We start from the raw sequence: 23,302 nt of genomic DNA, 5'->3' as shown, positions 1-23,302 counted from the left end.
GTGAAGTAACTATTATACTACAATACAAAAAAAACGATACGACTCTGTGAAACAAAATAAATGGCTATTGAATATTGAACCTTATGTAAGTCATATCGCTTAGATAAATGCTGATGACATGGTTTGAGTATCTGTCATTTAAGAAATTTTAATTGATTTAATATCGGTTTTAGACCCTGACATACACAGTCAAATGCCTGAAATTATTTCGTGTCTCATCTTTTTTATAATTAGTTATAGATGCAGCATTCGATGACAAAAAAAGTGAACAAAATTAAAGGTTTACAATCAAACTATGCAAATTACAAATTTAAGATTTGAATAAAACCATTTTTACTGCTGTCAGACTGGATAATTCAGTCTATTTAACAGTAATTTACATTAAAAATCAAAATTCTTATATTATTGCCATGAGTACCACTCAACTAAATCGATCCAACAAATTTAAACATAACCTTAATTTTTTTTACATTTCTTAATAAACAAATCAAAAGTGGTAACGTAAAATTTTTGAATAACTTACAAAACTATATTTAATGCGATTATTGTCGCCTTTTTTCTTAAATTACTTTTTTTATTTATTATATTATAAGGAACGAACAAGTTATTATTATAATTTTCCAGTACCACTCGCAATATCAGTTTTGGAATTGAAATTAAATGGATTTTGTTTTTTTTATTAACATTTTATTTTAATTGGTCTATCCATCTTTCTTAGTTGGTCTAAGTCCTTTTTCTTTTCCTATTATTTGGTTAGATAAAAGCCGAAAAAGGTTACATTTCGTATTTTTTTTAATCTTTTTTATATTACTGCTGAGAAACTGTTTCAAACTCACGGCCTAAAAATAAATAAGTCGTTAAAAAGAAAAATTATTCAAGTGATTTTAGAAATAACTTTCACAAGTTAACATTAACTTAGGTATTAGGGAACAAATATTCGCATATTTATGGAATTTCTTCAATTCATTTTAATTTCAAGAAACACTTATGTACACGACTGTAGATAGAAAAACTTAAGGCTAAATCTTGGGTATACTTCAAAAAGCAGTGCTGTTATTTTAAGAATAGAAAAATGTTATCATAAATTGAACCTTATTCCTCTTACGTGTTAGGGTTTCAAATAAGTTGCGACAACTTTCACCGCCTAAAAGAAATCCTCTGCCTTGTTGAAGTTGGTTAAAAAGGAGTCTTTGGAACTTGGTCAGAGTTAGATTCAAACCAGACTAAATTTAAACTCACGAGTTTGATACGTAAACTAATTTACCACCAACTTTCTTAATGGCCCGATGAGTATTGTTATAAAATTAAACATACATACAAAAATGACGTCTTTTTACCATACGGGGTAGACAGAGATGTCCCGAAAAGACCACGTTTAGCTGGATGGCTTAATGATGGAATAATATTTCATTTCAAATGATTAATCCGTCAAATGACAGTACTGCAATCTGAAAAAACTCCTGTTTCACACACATTCAGTTAGATTTGGTTTATAAAATGCATTAATTGCTTAACTAAAATTTATTTATCAATAATCATATTCACAGACGCATATTGTACAGTGGACATTATTTACAATTTTTACATCGAAACATAAGATAGTAATTTATTTAATTATTAGCTTATCTAAGTGGGCGCCATTTTGATATCGTTCACAAAATGGCCGCCTTTAACAGTCCGTTATATAACCTCTTTGGGTTTTTAGAGAGTTGAAATAAATAGGACTTTAACGAGTACAATTCATTTGTGATATTTCTATTAATTCCGTGCCTCTATCCGTTCCGCCCAATGGCTAAATGACACTTCTTAAAATAATGTACAGTGTACCGCATAGAAAAGTTTATTATTTTTTATTATAGGCTGTATACTTTTCTACGTGGCCTACTGTACACTCACAAGCATCAGTATAACAACGAAGCATAAATTTTGCACATAAACTTGACCTATTCTTTTTGTTTGTATTAAGATAGGGGCATGTTACTATACATGCGACTGTACATATTAATGCTCGTGATAGTAACATACACTTCAAATCATTATTGCCACTTAAGCACCAAATCTTTATCTTTCAAACATTTCCCAATACGAACGATGTTGCCTCAAATTGATTAAGGATATCAACCTATCCAAATTTACTGCAAATTCACCTCTACTACCGCGACATAGGGTTCCATAGGGTTCCATGCTAAATAATTTGATATGCGGTTGACTGTACCTACTTATAAATCATATTTCAAATCAAATACAACTCCACTTTTCTTTTACAGGACATAAAATAACCATTTTTATTATTGATAGTTAATATTGGCATATCTTTATTTACCTCGTTGCCAAATTGTGTATTTTTTATTGCAAGCCTCTCAAGAAATATATCAATTGGTGATTATTTAACATAAATTTGTATCACAAAGAGATATGGATAATCGATATACGTTTTAACACTAAAATAGTTAAGTAAGCCGTATATAATATTTTTGATTTAACTATATTTTATAAATCATGACAAATAACTTTTCAATACTTAGAATACATTGACAAAAATCGAATTATATCATGACAAAGATATTTCAATTCAAGTATACCATATTTTGGTTGACTGGAAGAAATCCCATTGGGGATAAGTCCGCCATTGTACATATTCTTCTAAATCCAATAACTGTTTTGTAATTTGTTTTATTTATTTTTATGTGCAATAAAGAGTTTACAAACAAACAAACCATATGAACTGCACTATGTACTACAAATGTGATCGAAAAAATCCATACTCGATTATGAAAACAACTTGAAAAACTTGGTAGGTATGTCAAAAAGCGTATTTCATTTTTATACATCGTTTATATCATGAGATAATCCAGTACAACAACATTTTTAATTGGTCTCAAAACTATTAAAGGAAAAGGCGTCTTTTTGTATTTTTGTATTCTGAATTAATAACTCAGTTCTACAACATTTTAAGTGCACAAGAACTCTTCACAATGTCTATGGAACTCGATATGAATTTAACCATATTCGTTATGCCATAAATAGCCGTATTTGTAAATTTTACAGATAATTAACATCGAGAATAGTATTTGAACTGCACTGTTATTTTGCATAACTAAACTAATTTCATTATAATACAGCAATTCAGAATGAGATATTTTATGCCTTAAAGCGTATTTTTCATTATAAGTAATTTATTTCAGCAAAATAAAGTCTACGGAAAGTTGACTATGATTTTTACACTCCTTGAGTTTTTGTTACTGCATGTTAATGTGATCTGGTCTGAATGGCGGAAAGAGTATTTTTATAGTATTGTTAACAGATAATTCACCTCATTTACCATTTACCTATAATTAATGAACAAAAATGTCTATTTTAAATATTACAAGTAACATTTTAACTGCACATTTATCACAAATGTTACCTGAAATGTCTGTGGAGACTGCAAATCAAAGATTTTTATTGCAATAAAGAGTATATCAAAGTATTATTCACTTCGGTATCATTCTAATTGCTTAAATGTTCATCACGATTGTCTATGTGACGTCTACATTGGTTATGGGCGTGTTTTACCTGAGTTTGGCGTACCTCTATTGCCACATCGCGTATTTGTTGCACGCCTTATCCATCATTTGGTATAAATGATTCAAAGCGTATTTTTTCAATTATGTTAACAAATAATTAACAATTACAATGTCTTATCAACCGAATTGTCTATGGAATATAAGGGATTTCAAGTATAATTCACTTCAACTCACAAAAAATCAAATATCTTCGCGCCAGAACGCATTATTTCGCACATTAGCATCATTTCAACTGCACAACAATAAACCACAAATGTTCATCACGATTGTCTATGTCAAGTCTACATTGTTTATGGGCGGGTACTACCTGAGTTTGGCGTGCCTCTGTTGCCACATCGCGTATTTGTTGCATGCCGTGTCTATCATTTGATTCAAATGGCGGGTGAGTGTCGCCGCTAACGGTGTCAAATCGCGTAGCATTTTCTCCTGTAGATAATAAGACGATTGTCGAGTTAGATATTTCATTTTGATGAAGGGCATTCACTAGCAACCTGATTCTGTTACTGAACCGACTTTCTGTTTGGATTATATTAGTAGATGTTTTTCGACTCCGTCGTAGCATATAATCACGTCTCCATCCCCTACGGGTAGACAGAGTCAACAGTCATCAAAGACTAAAAGGCCAAGTTCAGCCACCTGGCTTAATGCATTAAAATTGACATTCAAACAGTGACAGGTTGCCAGCCCATCGCCTAAAAGTGGAATCCCAATTATATAAGAAAAATAAATGCTACAGTGCTTTGTTACCGCTTCTTCTGCACTGATGCCTTGGAAGCGGCAGTAAACTTATTAGATTTAAGTAATTTATTTGACGTCAACCAATGTTGTGAAACCAAAAGATTTCACAATTATCAAGCGATATGAAGTATCCTCTAATAATGAAAAAAAAATAATCCCATCCCTTAGTCTCCTCTAACAACATCCACGGGAAACACATGGAGCTATCCTCTTCTCTATCGGCGCCGGCACATACACACACACAGATACCTATACCTATACTAGTAGTTATAATTAGATTTAAGTTATGTGACGTCAATAAGTGATACCTTGTATCCAATTTTGAAAATAAATTTATTCTATTCTATTCTGCTGCCCTGGCATAACTAAAATGCCGTTATCTGCCAAATCCTTGTTTTAAGTAAAACGTCAGAAATGCGGTAAAAAATTTAAACTGATGCCATTCATCAATGAGAACGCCTATTCATGACTTAAAGGTACCAAAAAGTCGTATATATACATACAGATCGAAAGAGATTTTTTTCTTATTCTACTAGTAAACATACATACATACATAAAAACGTGGCCTATCAGTCTTTTCAAGACTGTTGGCTCTGTCTACCCCGTAAGGGATAAAGACGGATCATATGTATTTATGTATGTATACGTAAAATCACGCCTCTTCCCCGGAGGGGTAGGCAGAGACTACCTCTATCCACCACGATCTCTGCATATTTCCTTCGCTACTACTGGTAAAAAAGGTGAAAAATCCTGATGTAAATCAGATAACGGCATTTTAGTTATACACCACGGCAGTTGTATACATCATCCACAACCAAATCCAATTCTTTGTTTGTTGTACTCTCTACTCAATGATGCTCACTCTCCTCTTTACTTAAAATCTAAATTCCCGCTTCTGAGTTCCACCCATTCCCGTTCTCTTCGCTCTTCAGACAACCTGACTTTGCGTACTCCTCTGTCTACTTTTTTGGAGAAATCTTTCCAGGTTCAGGCTATAAGGCTCTGAAATGCTCTTCCTGAAATGATTAGGAGAGCTCCTAGTCGCTCTGCGTTCAAACATGCTGTGAAGGGGTTCTTTCTTCGGCAGATTAATGATATATTTTATGTATGTATATGTATTTATAGTGTATATTATGTATGTATATCTTGTATGTATTTACGCATTTTTTTTGTAATGTATGTATTTTGTCAGTACCTATGCATGTGCACTTTATCGCACCACCAACCAAAAGTTTTTTCTGTTTGGTCAGCTGGTTGACTGGTAGAGAATGCCAAACGGCATTAAGTCCGCCTTTTGTACATTTTTGTTTTTTGTGCATTAAAGTTTAAATAAATAAACCAACCTCGAAAGGCCTCAGCTTGACGTTGCGGAACCGCAGCAGCGCCTCGTAGAAGAGAGCTGCGCGCGCGCCGTCCTCGGCCGCGCCGGGCGGCGGCAGCGCGCGCCACAGCGAGCGGAGCAGCTCCCCGCACGATAGGTAGAGGCGGTGTAATTCGCGAGACACGTCCGGGGGGATTAGTTCTGAACGGAGTGGGAAATACATATGGTCACGTCTATATCCCTTGGGTAGAGAGTACTAATACATACGAATCGAATTCTCGTAACATGGCTACTAAGTACCACATACATACATACATATGGTCACGTCTATATCCCTTGCGGGGTAGACAGAGGCAACAGTGTTGTAAAGACTGTAGCCTATCAGTCTTTACAAGACTGTTGGCTCTGTCTACTCCACAGTAACTCCCCGCAGGATAGGTAGAGGCGGTGTAGTTCGCGCGACACGTCCGGGGGGATCAGTTCTGGACGGAGCGATAAATCTTCTATACATATAATAAATCTGTAGAAAGGTCAATTCTGTACATTGAAAATATTGAAAAAATAAATAGCAGGGGGTGTTACTGGATCGATACCAAACACAAAAATGTGATTAAAAAAATTTTTGTCTGTCTGTCTGTATGTTCAGGCATCACGTGAAAACTAACGGTTCGATTTTGATGAAACTTGGTATAATTATACCTTATTATCCTGGGCGTAAAATAGGATACTTTTTATCCCGAAAAAATACTAAGAAAAAAAAAATCTTAATTTTTCAGTTTATACATAGACGTTGTTCTGTAGAACCGCGAACACACGTTGCGTTACCCGCAGTGGATTTAGCGCCGTAACCTGTAGCGCCTAAAGTCGGCTTTGGCTTGAACCGTTTGCTGCACAAGCGGGCCGCTACTAATTACTATGAAAAAAATACTTCATAGCTACATTAATTCCAATCAAGCTGAAAATGAGTATAATTATTTAAAACACAATCAAAAGCATTATTTCAAAATTCCCCATGATTCCGGTTTAAGGAAAAAAAATTACTCACGGTCAAAGGTAAAAAATGGGTGTATCGCAATTTTCTTTAAAACGGTAAGTTTTTCAAATCGGAAAATTACCTCAGACATAAATTGTAGATCATAAAGTTATCTATAAAAAAGGTATCAATAATTTTTTTCAACAAAGCTACCGTTTCTGTGATATAACGATGCAAAAAGTTGCAAGCGTCATAATATGCATCCGTTTCCTTCTCACCTCTGAGGTAGTGTACTATTAGCGCGTTTTTTTTTTAAATTTTTATTATTAAACTTGAAAAAGTCTGAAATAGGTTAAAATAAACACGTGTTTTCACTACGCAGTGGCACTCAAGACTAACTTTCGCATTTATTATTTAAAAAAATAGAATAACCCTAAGTGAAGAAAATCATCTTAGGACAATAATAGAGATTATAATTATCAAATTCAATGCAATAATCAAATTAAAACTAAAACTACTTATAAAAAGAAAGAAAAAAGATGACTACAAACTAAAATTTAATTTATAAATTGTACAGTCCTTGCATAGCATCAACATGCGGGAATGTGCCCAGTAGGCTGGCCGCATTGCCAATTCGAATGGCAATGCTGATTCTCTGAGCCAGATAATTTCCAGCCCTCCGGTCAAGAGATACCTCAATTAGCTTTTTAGACAATTGTCGGAAAAGCTGATGGGCAGATAGGCCCCCCGGTCCCAGAGTTTCTACCCCAAAAGGTTCAAAAGTATAGATATTACCGATAACTACATACATACATACATAAAATCACGCCTCTTTCCCGGAGGGGTAGGCAGAGACTACCTCTTTCCACTTGCCACGATCCCTGCATACTTCCTTTGCTTCATCTACATTCATAACTCTCTTCATGCAAGCTCGGCGGTTTCGGGTACTTTTGACCTGACCCTTTACCAGGACGTCCTTAATTTGATCAAGATATGTTCGTCTAGGTCTTCCCACCCCGACCTTTCCCTCCACACTCTCCATGTATATCTGCTTAGTCAACCTGTTTTCATTCATCCTCTCCACATGACCGAACCATCTCAACATACCCTTTTCTATTCCTGTAACTACATCTTCTTTCACATCACAACATTCCCTTATCACACTGTTCCTTATCCGGTCACTCAATTTCACACCCAACATACTCCTTAACGCTCTCATTTCCACTGCATTTATTCTGCTTTCGTGCTTCTTTTGCCATACCCAACTTTCACTCCCATACATTAATGTCGGGACCAACACGCCCCTGTGCACCGCCAGTCGAGCCTGTTTGGATAGTTTCTGACTGCTCATAAAGGCATGCAAAGCTCCATTCACCATGTTCCCCGCGTTCACTCTCCTTTCAATATCACTATCACACTTGCCATCTGTTGTAAACTTTGATCCCGATAACTACATATTTGCGCCTTTTGTGGTTTTTTGCCTCATTTGAATCAGAACGGCCTTAGGTTTAGTAACCTGAAGATGAGACGGCGCAAGTGTGTCGACACAAGTAGCATCCCACACCAAAGGCCGCCCCAATCTCCAGGGTACCAAAGTCATACCATCCGGTCTCTTGGCATCATCCCGAGCCAGACCGTTTGGTTCTAGAACGGCTGGAACATGGATGGTGGCAAGAGCACGGAGGATTGTATCATTTAGGGCGGCATGGCGCCCTAAACGGCCGGCACTCCTAGGGCATGAGAGGCCGTGGTGTCCATAGCCGACAACGGTATCCCCGCAAGGACAACTATTATTAAAGACTAACGGTATTTCATGTGTTGAGCATTCTGAGATAAAGCAGCTATACGACCCTAGCCACGTACACAATTAAACAGAGAGACAGATGTTGTCTCAAGGTTTCACTACAGTATAAATGAAGGGACTGGGTTTCATTATACTTATGTATATTTTATATTTTGAATTCAAGTTAAAATTACCGACAGAACAATATTTTTACTTATATTACTGCTACATAGAGTATATACGAGACGTGCTTATGCATATTATGACGCTTGCAACTTTTTGCATGGTAATATCTCAGAAACGGTAGCTTTATTGAAAAAAAATATTGATTCCTTTTTATAGATATCTTTATGATCTACAATCTATGTCTGAGGTAATTTTCCTATAAAACTTACCGTTTTGAAGAAAATCGTGAAAATCCCATTTTCTTACCTTTGACCTTGGGTAATTTTTTTCCTTAAACCGGAATCATGGGGAATTTTGAAATAATGCTTTTGATTGTGTTTTAAACAATTATACTCATTTTCAGCTTGAAGGGAATTAATGTAGCTTCATTCCTATTTTTTGGTCTAAATTGACCGGACTGAAAATAAAATGGAGAAATAAACCATCTACGCGAAGACCGACATCCGCGCGGACGGAGTCGCGGGGGAAAGCTAGTACATACATATAATCACATCTATATCTCTTGCGGGGTAGACAGGGACAACAGTCTTAAAAAGACTGTAGTCTATCAGTCTTTACAAGACCCCGCAGCAACTCCCCGCACGATAAGTAGAGGCGGTGTAGCTCGCGCGACATATGTATACTAAGTACTATACTATCTATATATATAAAACTCTTCCGTTACTGAGTGACTGACTGACAGACAACGCACAGTCGAAACTACTGGTCGTAGACAGCTGAAATTTGGAATGTAGGTTCCTTGGGATATGTAGGGGAGCACTAAGAAAGGATTTTTGGAAATTCAACCCCCAAGGGGGGGAAAAGGGGTAAAAACGTTTCTATGAAAAATCTTATTCCTTGGGTTTATAAACTTGAAACTTGGCATGAACACGTACATAGGCAAGTAAATATGTTTGACATTATAAGTTTTTTCAAACTACCCTCCAATCGTGATTTAGGGGGTGCGATTGGGTGACTGATTTATTAACGCACAGCCGAAACCGCTCGGTATAGGAGTCTGAGATTTTGAACAGAGGTTCCTTTAGTAACAAAAGTGAGCACTAAGAAGGGATTTTTGAAATGTCAACCCCCAAGGGGGGGAAACGGGATAAACTGAGCCGGGGCTGCGGGAAAGTTCTAACGAGATACCGTGGCCCCGGAACGCAAAGGGCAACTGAAGGAACGAGGTGGGTTTTAGTCAGTAAAAGTCTGACACTCCCTTCCGTTCCACCCAGAGCGGGAGAGGTCATTTGATGATTTCCCATCCTTAAAAAAAAAGACTTTGTATGACAACTTTCAGTCGTCTCTTTAACATACATAATTATGTACATACATGCATAACATTAATAACATTACGCCTTTAAATCCCTATTTTGTGTTAACACTACCCATACAAACAGCTAAAAGGAAACAAGTGAAGAGATGAAATTTGTCCGCATCCATTTTCACCTAAATTCTTAACGTTAATGAGATTTACTTTTTATTATCAGGTCAACCTAATAGCCTCACATGTACGTATAACTTCGTAAGAATTTTCTTTCAACTCCTAACCGTTGAGGAGTTGTACCTTCCATCATCAGCTCATTCACATGGGATGATGACTATCAGACGCAAATACTTAAACAGATCTATGAAATTGTCAAAAACGTAATTGCCTGTAAATTTGAGGTTTGCCCTTGATTTCCCTCTATTTTTTTATATGTTTGTTTGTTTACACATGTAATCGATAAACTCCGAAACTACTGAATCGATTTCAAACATTCACCATTAGAAAGCTACATCATCCCTGAGTAACACAGGCTATATTTAATTCCAGTTGTAACAAGATTTCAGCCTGTGGAAGAAAAAGCCCTGTCGAGATCATTAAAAAACGCTATATATAACCGAATTACACGTGGGCGAAGCCGCGGGCGGAAAGCTAGTACTATATAGTATAAAACAAAGTCGCTATTTTAGTCTGTTTGTCTGTATGCTTAAATCTTTAAAATTACGCAACGGATTTTGATGCGGTTTTTTGTAACAGGTAAATTGATTCAAGAGGAAGGTTTTTATGTATAATAACATTTATTATTTTGCACCCGTGCGAAGTCGGGGCGGGTCGCTAGTATAAATATATGTAAACACAAGGTTTTCCAATCAGAGACAACCTTAAATAAAACACCAGGTCAAGACACGGTTTTTTTTTTGGCTATGAGAACATAATTTGCCTGAGGGGCATTCACTATTACAGCGGGACGTTTTTAGGCGAGGGCTTGACGCTCCTCCTAACAGCCTTTTCGGCAAAAGCGCGCAAGGGGCTCCCAGTTGGGACGAACCTCGGCCTTGGACTTTGCCTTTGAGCAATGCGAGCAATGCAAACTCGCGAGCGGATGCAACGCTCAACCTTATGGGTTCTAATCTTGACTAGCCTGCCTTAGGGGCCTAACGTGTCGGCGTGAAGCGCCCTGGTACATTGCGGTACCTGGAAAAAGAGCTACTGTTCCTACTTCTTCGCGCCCTGTTCCGGTGGGCGCGATGGGGACGGTATCGATAACCTTGCCTCCTGGCGGGCGCAGGGTTATCGGGGGGGCGGTTGGCAACCGTGATGGGGTCGTCCGGATCGTGGAGGACACTCCTCGGGCGTCGGCGGCGCAACGGGGCGTCTGGTCTTGGTGTGTAGTTTGCGGCCTGGACCACCAGGGGGTTGGGGTGGGTGGCAGCTTATTCTCTAGACACGGTATCGCATTTATCTATATAACTTCGCCAGTAAAAATCCCCATAGCGCGTTCTAAAACCGCACAGCGCCATCTGTGGGGCGCGGAAGCATACTCACGCGCCATGCTAGCGGCCGCGTGGTGCCGCATGAGCGCGCCGCCGGGGCTGAGCTCGCCCAGCGCCGCCACGGCCGCGCCCGCGCCCGCGCGCGCCGGCCGCGCGCAGCCCTGCCCGCCGCTCCACGCCTGCGCACACGCATACACACACATATAGTTGGAGAGCTCGGAGGGTTCGCTAGCTCTTAGACTAACCGCCGCTCCACGCCTGCGCACACGCATACACACACATATAGTTGGAGAGCTCGGAGGGTTCGCTAGCTCTTAGACTAACCGCCGCTCCACGCCTGCGCACACGCATACACACACATATAGTTGGAGAGCTCGGAGGGTTCGCTAGCTCTTAGACTAACCGCCGCTCCACGCCTGCGCACACGCATACACACACATATAGTTGGAGAGCTCGGAGGGTTCGCTAGCTCTTAGACTAACCGCCGCTCCACGCCTGCGCACACGCATACACACACATATAGTTGGAGAGCTCGGAGGGTTCGCTAGCTCTTAGACTAACCGCCGCTCCACGCCTGCGCACGCGCACACACACATATAGTTGGAGAGCTCGGAGTGTTCACTAGCTCTTAGACTAACCGCCGCTCCACGCCTGCGCACGCGCACACACACATATAGTTGGAGAGCTCGGAGTGTTCACTAGCTCTTAGACTAACCGCCGCTCCACGCCTGCGCGGCGACATACACACACACATGTAGTTGGAGAGCTCGGAGGGTTCACTAGCTCTTAGACTAACCGCCGCTCCACTCCTGCGCGGCACCATACGATACACACATATAGTTGGAGAGCTAGTGAACACCGTTACTAGGAGGGTTCACTAGCTCTTAGACTAACCGCCGCTCCACGCCTGCCGCGCACACATACACACATAGTTGGAGAGCTAGTGAACACAGTTACTAGGAGGGTTCACTAGCTCCTAGACTAACCGCCGCTCCACGCCTGCCGCGGCGACATACACACACATACAAACATATAGTTGGAGAGCTAGTAAACTCTCCGATTAACACCATTACTCGGAGAGTTCACTAGCTCTTAGACTAATACATACATAAATTCATACATAAAACCACGATACAATACGATACATTTATTTTCACAAGGTATTACTTATAGACGTCGCATCACTTCAATCTAATCATAACTACTACCGCTTCCAAAGCGCATGTGTACAAGAAGCGGCGGAACAAACTACACTGCGGCATTTTCACCGGACGTCAATTTACAATGTGCTGTGTGGTTCCCAGCCCCAATATAAAAAATAGGACCACTCCATCTCGTTCCCATGGATATCGTATAAGGCGACTAAGAGATAGGCTTATAAACTTGGGATTCTTATTATAGGCGATGAACTAGCAACCTCTCACTATTTGAATCTCAATTCTATCATCGAGCCAAAAAGCCGAACGTGGCCTGTCAGTCTTTTCAAGACTGTTGGCTCTGTCTAGCCCGCAAGGGTTATAGACGTGACTATATATATTTATGTGTCAATTGACAAATATAGATGTCTTAAATCTAAATCGTGGACGAATGCACATTGTCTACGTTAAAAAACATGAATGAATGTAAAACTAACGATTTCAATACGAATATTTCGTCAAATAAATAAAGATAAAACTTACGTCAACATCAAGCCAAAAATGCACAATCATTTAAGAGGCCTATCATACATACATAATAGTCACGTCTATATCCCTTTTACGATACTCATGAGAAATATATGGAGTAAAACGCGTGAGGAAACATAAAGCGATCAATCTTATCGCGGAAAAGTTGTCACTACTTTTTAGCGGGAACTCACACATCATAATATTATATGCTGTAACATTTCCAAAATCGACTTTTAATAATTAATAAAAACAATATGCAGATAATTTATTACCCGCTTAGCGCCATCTACAAAAAGCGACGAATTTAGCGCCACTTACAAAAGAATACAGGTTTAAAAAAAAACTATAGCTTTTACCCATATGAAAGTTACCCTATGTCCTTCTCCAGACTCCTAATGATACATAGGTACTTTATATTTCAAGAAGATTAATTCAATAGATAATCCTTGAAAAGCTTACAAATAAATAAACTAACTTTTCACGTTAATAATATCAATTAGTATTCATATCTTGTGTAGATTCATCTATTGCCTACCTTTTATCCTATTTAGAATATATACATACATACATATGGTCACGTCTATATCCCTTGCGGGGTTGCTAACCTATCCTAACCTAACCCAACGCCTAAAAAGAATCCCAAGTTTGTAAGCCTACGCCTTTACGACATCCATGAGAAAGAGATGGGAGTGGTCCTATTCTTTTTTTGTATTGGTGCCGGGAACCACACGGCGCAGAACTAAACTATGTTCACATTATATTCACCTGACATATAGAGGCGAGCGCAGACAGCGGCGGCTGATTGTTGAGCTGGGCGCTGCTCTGGCTCACCTGAGACGAGGGGCCCAGCAGATATCTCTCTACCTGACGAGCGAAATTGATTAGTAATGTTAATTTACATACATATAATCACGTCTATATCCCTTGCGGGGTAGACAGAGCCAACAGTCTTGTAAAGACTGATAGGCCACGTTCAGCTGCTATTTGGCCTTAAGACAGAATTGAGATTCAAATAGTGACAGGTTGCTAGCCCATCGCCTAAAAGAGGAATCCCAAGTTTATAAGCCTATCCCTTAGTCGCCTTTTACGACATCCGTGGGAAAGAGATGGAGTGGTCCTATTCTTTTTTGTAATGGTGCCGGGAACCACACGGCACAATGTTAATTTTAAGTCATTCATTCAACGTCAACCAATGTTGTGAAACAAAAAGATATGAAAACTGTATAATACTAATATTGTAAAGCTGAAGCTGTTTGTTTGTTTGAACGCGCTTATCTCAGGAACTACTGGTTCGAATTGAAAAAATATTTGCGTTGAATAGACCATTTATCGAGGATTTAGGCTATGTAACATCACGCTGCAACTTTTAGGAGCGAAGAAATAATGGAATATGTGAAAAAAGCGGGGAAAATTATTCATCCTTGAGGGCTTCAATGATGCCCAAAATAACTATTCCACGCGGACGGAGTCGCGGGCACAGCTAGTAATGAATATATTTTTTTAATATGAATTCAAATTCTAAATTTTTATTCTCATTATTTGCTTAATACAGAACTATTTGTTGATCTTTGTCGGAACTTGTTTAGATTTAAATTAAAACTGCACTTTCTGAAATAAATCACTGAACTTCTATTTTTAGTATTTAGTATTTTAAATATAAGGTATAACATGTATGACATTTTAAAAAGTGAACTAAATTAGATACATTGTAACATGCGCGGTTTTTTTTTAAATTCAATTTTTTTAAGATTCTATTTTTTTTTTTAATTCTATTTTTTTGTTCTTTTTTATTTTCTTTGTGGCCAGCTGTACCACTTTTAAACTATTATAGGTACATTAAGGAACATTTCAAACATCACTTAATAGTTGTCATAACTTTTGGTTTCATAACATTGGTTGACGTCAAAAAAAATACTTAAAGCAAAGTTTACTGCCGCCTCCAAAGCGTCAGTGCAAAGGCAGCGGTAACAAACCGCACTGCAGCATTTTCTTCAACAACATCAACTTCACAATTATCCAAACTTAGGATAGAAATCTGGACGAGAGAATACACCTTTGCGTGTTCCCTCATTCATTCGCACAATCTCATCTATACCACTTGCGGAGTAGACAGAGCCAGCAGTCTTTTAAAGACTGGCAGGCCGCGTTCAGCTGTTAAATGCCTAATGACAGAATAGAGATAAATAAACATACATACATATGATTACGTCTATATCCCCAGCGGGGTAGACAGAGCCACCAGTCTAGAAAAGACTGATAGGCCACGCTCAGCTGTTTGGCTTAGTGATAGAATTGAGTTTCAAATAGTGACAGGTTGCTGGCCCATCGCCTAAAAGAGGAATCCCAAGTTTATAAGCCCATCCCTTAGTCGCATTTTACGACATCCGTGGGAAAGAGATGGGAGTGATCCTATTCTTTTTTGTAACGGTGCCGGGAACCGCACGGCAGATAAAAACAAATAAATGTAACATAAAAATCACTCACTTTGGACAATTTCAACTCTTGCACATCTCGATCCTCGCCGCTTTCCACTAGATCTTCGTAATGTATCTTCTCCAGTATCCTGCGCTTCTTCTCCGGCGGCGGTTCCCCGTGTTCTTTGTTTTCTCCGTTCGTTTGTTTGACGCCGTTCTCGATCACTTTGTTATTGTTTGTCTTACTGCTATTGTTGTTCGTGTTATTATTATTACTATTTGTTTTTTGACTAGCTTTGAGCACCTGAAATGAATATAAATACATACAAACATACATACTCGTACAATCACGTCTATATTCCTTGCGGGGTAGACAGAGCCAACAGTCTTGAAAAGACAAAGGCCGCGTTCAGCTGTTTGGCTTAATAATATAATACATACATACATATAATCACGTCTATATACCTTGCGGGGTAGACAGAGCCAACAATCTTGAAAAGACTGATAGGCCACGTTCATCTGTCCGGCTTAATGATAGAATTGAGATTCAAATAGTGACAGGTTGCTAGTCAATCGCCTAAAAGAAGAATTCCAAGTTTATAAGCCTATCCCTTAGTCGCATTAAACGACATCCATGGGAAAGAGATGGAGTAGTCCTATTCTTTTTTTTTATTGGTGCCGGTAACCACACGGCACTTTATTATTAATTATCATATTATCATTAAGAAATATAGTATCGTTAAGTTAGTATCTCGTAACACAAGTCTCGAACTTACTTCGAGGCTAACTCAATCTGTGTAATTTGTCACTTATATATTTTACTAGCTGTCAACGGCAAACGTTGTTTTGCCATATAAATATTTTTTTAAAGTAATTTCTTGTTAAAAAAATGTTGAGTGTAGACAACCCTCTATGAAAAATAGATGTTGGCCGATTCTCAGACCTATTCAATATGCTCACAAAATTTCATGAGAATCTGTCAAGCCGTTTCGGAGGAGTACGGGAACCAACATTGTGACACGAGAATTTTATTTGACGACCTGTGTGGCGCAGCGGTAGTGCGCTTGTCTGTGACACCGGAGGTACCGGGTTCGAATCCCGGCCAGGGCATGATGAGAAACGATCTGATTGGCCTGGGTCTTGGATGTTTATCTATATAAGTATTCATTATAAAATATAGTATCGTTGAGTTAGTATCTCATAACACAAGTCTCGAACTTACTTTGAGGCTAACTCAATCAGTGTAATTTGACACGTATATATTTACCAGTAGTGCCGGCGACTTCGTCCGCGTGGTTTTTTCACATTTTCCATTATTTCTTTGCTCCTTGTAGTTGCAGTATAACGTTATATAGCCTAAAGCCTTTCTCGATAAATTGTCTATTTCGATTCGAACCCGTAGTTCCTGAGATAAGCGCGTTCAAACCAACAAACTCTTCAGCTTTATAATGTTAGTATAGATTTATTTATTTACTATTTATATTTATGACATACCATAATGGAGTGTTGGTTAAACCGCTTAATCATATTGCGATGTATGGAGTTGTTATCCGTTTTGTCGCGCTCCACCGTTTCCTCTTCCTGTAGAGGTATAGTTTCGCTGAACTGAGGTAAATCTACCTGAAAATAATAATTATGATTTGTATGTGATAGGTATATATTATTTGTGTGGAGGGAAAGATTGGAGTGGGAAGACCTAGACGAACGTATCTTGATCAAATTAAGGACGTCCTGGTAAAGGGTCAGGTCAAGAGTACCCGAAACCGCCGAGCTTGCATGAAGAGAGTTATGAATGTGGATGAAGCGAAGGAAGTATGCAGAGATCGTGGCAAGTGGAAAGAGGTAGTCTCTGCCTACACCTTCGGGAAAGAGGCGTGATTTTATGTATGTATGTATGTGATATATTTCTTGGGGTTCTTTTTTAGGCGATGGGCTATCAACCTGTCACTATTTGAATCTCAATTCTATCATTAAGCCAAACAACTGAACGCGGCCACTTAGTCTATTCAAGACTGTTGGCTCTGTCTACCCCGCAAGGGATATAGACGTGACCATATGTATGTATGTATATTTATGTTTATACATATTTGGATTTGTGCCGTGTGGTTCCCGGCACCAATAGAAAAAATAATAGGACCACTCCATCCCTTTCCCATGTATGTCGTAAAAGGCGACTAAGGGATAGGCTTACAAACTTGAGATTCTTTTTTAGGCGATGGGCTATCAACCTGTCACTATTTGAATCTCAATTCTATCATTAAGCCAAACAGCTGAACGCGGCCATTCCACAGTCTTTTCAAGACAGTCGGCTCTGTCTACCCCGCAAGGGATATAGTCGTGACCATATGTATGTATGTCGACGGCCTCTGTGGTTCAGCGGTAGTACGCTTGTCTGCGATACCGGAGGTCCCGGGTTCGAATCCCGGCGAGGGCATGATGAGAAAAGAACTTTTTCTGATTGGCCTGGGTCTTGGATGTTTATCTATATAAGTATTTATTATAAAAATATAGTATCTCGTAACACAAGTTTCGAACTTACTTCGAGGCTAACTCAATCAGTGTAATTTGTCCCGTATATATTTATATTTATTTATTTATATGTATTTCACTCACTGACAGATCCAAAGTGGTGTGCCTCATGGCGGACGCAATGGCGTGGTCGTCCATCTTGGCGCACTCCCCGAAAAGGTCCTTACTCGAAGAGGAGGCTATGCGGTCTCTGCAACAAACATTATTGCGGTGCAATGCTGCAGTGTAGTTTGTTCCGCCGCTACTTCTTGTTGCACACGTGCGCTTTGGAAGCGGCAGTAGTTATGATGAGATATAAGTGTTGTGACGTCAAAAAGTGATATGTTGTAACCAAATTTTGAAAATAAATCTATTCTAATTATAATTATACATGTGTGGCGACATCTGTACGCTACAAATAGCAACAAAAAATCATCAGCCAAAAACAGCGAAGAGCCTTAATCGCGCAAGCAAAGATTTCACGGATTTGAGCGTATATATAACCCTCAACACAACATTGTAGGTCGCGCGGTTCCCCAGGCATCACACCTAGCCTGGTGGAAGATCTTCCCTTTGGTGGCGGTCCAGCCGAATTATCGATCCATATAACATACATACATATGATCACGTCTTTATCCTTTACGGGGTAGACAGAGCCAACAGTCTTGAAAATTCTGATAGGCCACGTTCAGCTGTCTGGCATAATGATAGAATTGAGATTCAAATAGTGACGGGTTACTAGCCCATCGCCTAAAAGAAGAATCCCAAGTTTATAAGCCTATCGCTTTAGTCGCCTTTTACAACATCCATGGGAACGAGATGGAGTGGTCCTATTCTTTTTTTATTGGTGCCGGGAACCAAACGGCACATAATATAATCACGTCTATATCCCTTGCAGGCTAGACAGAGCCAACTATCTTGAAAGGCTGATAGGCCACGTTCAGCTGTTTGGTTTAATGATAGAATAATACCTGTGAAAATAATGTGACTGAAAGAATTTGGTCCAGAACTCAGCTTCTGTCATCTTACTGGGCACGTAGTCTATGTGTTTCTTCCTCACAGCCGGATACGTTTTGAATATAGCATCTATTATGTCCTGAGTCAGGTTGTATTTGAGACCGTTGCAGCCATCCGTTTGAGGTTGGATGTCGGCTAAAAACGCTCCTGATACACCTGGGAAATTTGGTTAAAACTGTTACATACATACATATGATCACGTCTTTATCCCTTACGGGGTAGACAGAGGTAACAGTCTTGAAAAGACTGATAGGCCACGTTCAGCTGTTTGGCTTAATGATAGAATTGAGATTCAAATAGTGACGAGTCGCTAGCCCATCGCCTAAAAGAAGAATCCCAAGTTTATAAGCCTATTCTTTAGTTGCCTTTTACGACATCTATGGGAACAAGATGAAGTGGTCCTATACTTTTTTTTTTTTTGCCTTTTAATAATAGAATTAATATTTTGACGGCGTCTGTGGCGCAGCGGTAGTACGCTTGTCTATGACACCGGAGATCCCGGGTCCCGAATCCCGGCCAGGGCATGAAGAGAAAAGAACTTTTTCTGATTGGCCTGGGTTTTGGATGTTTATCTGTATACAAGTATTTATTAAAAAATATAGTATCGTTGAGTTCGTATCTGTAACACAAGTCTCGAACTTACTTCGAGGCTAACTCAAACTGTGTTATTTGTCACTTATGTATTATAGTAGCTCTCCTGGCAAACGTTGTTTTGCCATATAATTTTAAGTAATTTCTACTAAAAAAAGAAAAAAAGGGTGGACAACCCTTATCACTAAGGGGTAAGGAAAATAGATGTTGGCCGATTCTCAGACCTACTCAATATGCTCACAAAATTTCATGAGAATGGGTCAAGCCATTCCTTCTGGTAATTTGTCCTGTATAAATTAATTAAATTAATAGCTTATTTAGTCAATGTATAATAATACCTGCTTCCTGTTTAATATTATTGGAGTCTGTATATTGTTTAAGCGTGGGTGTATTCCAATATTCCTCACTACTTATCACCTTGGATATCACCAAGTCTTCATATAAATGCTTCAATGATGGGTGAAGGGATAATAACCTGTAATCAAAACGAGAAATATATAATGAGTGAAGAAACTTTAATTTCCTATATAAGCAGGTCTGAGTTTCCCACTTAAAAAATTCATAGGAAAATTACATTTGCGAATGGAAGGGCCTTCCATGTAACAGATTCAATTTTACAAAAACCGGTGCAGACCGTAGAAAAGTTATATTTTACAGAAATCCACCGCCACTCCATCTTTTTCATAGAAGACTAATGGATAGGCTAATAAACTTGGGCTCTCCTATTAGGCGACGGGCTAGCAACCTGTCATTATTTGAATCTCAATTCCACTATTAAGCCATACAACTGAATTTGGCCTTCAGTCATTTCCAGACTGTTGGCTCTATCTACCATGCAAAGGATGTAGACATGACTATATGTATGTATACAGAACAAAAATCATAGTATTGTGGTCTGTTACGATTTTTGTATTCATATATTAGATATGTAGGAATGATCTCTGGTTACCTTTAATTTCCTTCAAACCTATTTATAAAAATAAATATAACAATATGGTGCAGAGGGCCGAAGGAATGGAAAAGATGGAGGCCTTGGCTGACTGGCAAACAAAAGTTATTGAATGATTACTTTTGTAAAAAGAGAACCTTTAGCAACATACATACATACATACATACATAAAATCACGCCTCTTTCCCGGAGGGGTAGGCAGAGACTACCTCTTTCCACTTGCCACGATCTCTGCATACTTCTTTCGCTTCGTCCACATTCATAACTCTCTTCATACAAGCTCGGCGGTTTCGGGTACTTTTGACCTGACCCTTTACCAGGACGTCCTTAATTTGATCAAGATACGTTCGTCTAGGTCTTCCCACTCCGAACTTTCCCTCCACACTCTCCTTGTATATCTGCTTAGTCAACCTGCTTTCATTCATCCTCTCCACATGACCGAACCATCTTAACATACCCTTTTCTATTCCTGTAACTACATCTTCTTTCACATCACAACATTCCCTTATCACGCTGTTCCTTATCCTGTCACTCAATTTCACACCCATCATACTCCTTAACGCTCTCATTTCCACTGCATTTATTCTTTAACCTAAATAAATTTCTTTTTCTAAATTTATTTAACCTTTAGCAAAATGGTAGATAAATCAAAGACAAACCCCTCACCTAGATTTCATTTCTAATTCTCCATCAATTTGCCTCTTGAACTTCGGCAAGAGATCCTGTAGCAACATCTTCACCTGATCTCTGTCTTTAGCCTGGGCTTCTGCACCGGCTGGGTTGACGAAGTGAAACGTGGAACATGTCCCGTCATGGAGGACTACTTGTAACTGGACCTTTGGTTTACCAGCTGGTGAGATCTTTTGCGCTGTGTCGAAAAAGAAACTTATGGATTACAATCATCTTACATACAATGGCTTCCACAGCCATGTATCAATTGCTCTTCAAATAAATTGGTTTGATTGGCCAACTAAAACTCTAGCAGTGAAAGAAAACAAACACATTAAGGCAATTGAAAGTATGAAGTACTACAATCTTAAAACTTCCTTTTATACAATGCTGATATTTTTTATACCTGTACCATTAAACATTATGTAATACCAGATGTACTATCAGTACGTACCAGACAAGCATACTGGGACCGTCGATATCCTACTACTATTATAAAGGCGAAAGTTTGTATGGATGTTTGTTACTCTTTCATGCAAAAACTACTGAACCGATTACCATGAAATTTGGTATGTAGGTAGCTGAAGACCCAGAATAACACATAGGCTACTTTTTATCCCAGAGTTCCCGCGGGATTGATAGGGTTTCCATGCGGACGAAGTCGCGGGCGGCCTCTAGTAAATATATACGGGATTAATTACACAGATTGAGTTAGCCTCGAAGTAAGTTTGTTACTTGTGTAATGAGATACTAACTCAACGATACTATATTTATAATACATACTTAGATTGATAAACATCCCAGACTCAGTCCAATCAGAGAAAGTTTGTTTCTCATCATGCCCTGGCCGGAATTCGAACCCGGGACCTCCGGTGTCACAGACAAGCGTATTACCGCTGCACCACAGAGGCCGCCATATTATTTTGTCATTATTCACAAAGATTTACAAAGCTATGTTGTTCTATTTTATGACTGAACTTTATGTCTAGTGACCTCTATTAATGTACCTTAATGAGGTACCGTAACTTATCTAGAACAGGTACCCAGGTAACAAAATCAAAAGAACTTTAAAATATTGGTATAGAACCGTTATTTTTTAGTCCTGGTTCTAAGTCTTGCTTTAATATCTAACATGAACTGACTCTTAGCCAAATGATCTCTCAATCACTCAATTTTATGCTTAACCTTAAGAATGAAGCGCCTTTAAGAATTTGAACATGGTCTGAAGGTTTTATCTTCTCCTTTTTGTCAATAGATATATTTGACTGACTCAGATAGCCATGTATGAGTTGGTTTACTATGGAGCTGATGCTTGAGTTCCTTGGGCACGATAGCAGAATGTGCTATAGTTTGCAGTGAGAGCCACAATTACACTGGTTTTTAGAGATATAAAATATACTAAGTTTAGAAGTCGCTCAACATAAAATTGTATAAGCAATGTAATAACAATATTGAGACAAGTGTTGTAGTGTGTGTTGTATGGTAATAGTCAGAAAACGTTTTTAAGTGAACTTACTTTTGATGTCCGCATATTTGTGGGAAACAGCCACTGTATCTCGATTCTCAAGCATCCATGCTAATCTCTGGTTCATAACATATAAAGTTCCATCACCCTTCTTGTACCTAACATGACCTACGCTTAGCAGAACGTCCTCTGAAGACGTCGTCATTTTAAATATTTCCAAACAACACCACAAACGGTAAGGCAATACAAAGTTACTTCCAAGTCCCAACTTCAGATATCACAGAAAGAGAAAACTACTCAATAATCACTTTATACTTTTTATTTGAGAATATATTGTCGTTTAATTGGCGTTGACGAGCTAAAATCATTTCATTTTTGTACAAAACGCGTGAATCTTGAAATTCTTTCTGCAAAAAAAGCACATCGCTGACCGACATCCATTTGCAGTTTTGACAAACTGTCAAAATCTACGTAGTGATGTTTAAACCTACTCTTATATCGGTTTTTATTTACGAATATGGTACCTTTTGGCTTCTACAAGTAATAATTTAATCTACCTTCTACTTTGTTAAATCAAGCGTAATGGTAAAAAGTAGAACATACAAAAATGTCTTAAGAGTTAAAGTGATAAAGTGTATATTATCACGAGATAAACACATACAAAAATATGTCTTGACTGCTTTATAATTAATATGTTTGGGGTTGAGCCATTTAAA

The 23,302-nt window shown here is 38.7% G+C and overlaps 1 protein-coding gene and 1 non-coding gene across 3 annotated transcripts; one reads left to right on the top strand and one right to left on the bottom strand.

Annotated features, from left to right (window-relative positions):
• Positions 1–2,600: 2,600 nt before the first annotated feature.
• On the bottom strand, positions 2,601–23,027 carry LOC106131530 (general transcription factor IIH subunit 1). 2 transcript variants are annotated; one of them, XM_060949942.1, is made up of 11 exons: positions 22,638–23,027; positions 21,119–21,320; positions 19,842–19,978; positions 18,867–19,068; positions 18,001–18,106; positions 16,882–17,007; positions 15,458–15,691; positions 13,739–13,837; positions 11,359–11,485; positions 5,648–5,826; positions 2,601–3,992 (listed from the first exon to the last, which is right to left on the bottom strand). In XM_060949942.1, the coding sequence occupies exons 1-11, from the start codon at positions 22,789–22,791 to the stop codon at positions 3,870–3,872; spliced, it is 1,689 nt and encodes a 562-aa protein (XP_060805925.1). In that variant the 5' UTR covers positions 22,792–23,027; the 3' UTR covers positions 2,601–3,869. The 2 variants fall into 2 exon arrangements, with proteins under 2 accessions (XP_060805925.1, XP_060805926.1); XM_060949943.1 differs by lacking the exons at positions 2,601–3,992; positions 5,648–5,826 and adding an exon at positions 5,843–6,107.
• On the top strand, positions 17,750–17,821 carry Trnar-gcg (transfer RNA arginine (anticodon GCG)). Its single transcript has one exon. It is a non-coding gene; the product is annotated as a tRNA-Arg (tRNA).
• Positions 23,028–23,302: the final 275 nt, after the last annotated feature.

The sequence above is a fragment of the Amyelois transitella genome, chromosome 20 (assembly GCF_032362555.1).
Source record: "Amyelois transitella isolate CPQ chromosome 20, ilAmyTran1.1, whole genome shotgun sequence".
Classification (NCBI taxonomy): Eukaryota; Metazoa; Arthropoda; class Insecta; order Lepidoptera; family Pyralidae; genus Amyelois; species Amyelois transitella.
This window is presented reverse-complemented; position numbering and strand designations above follow the sequence as displayed.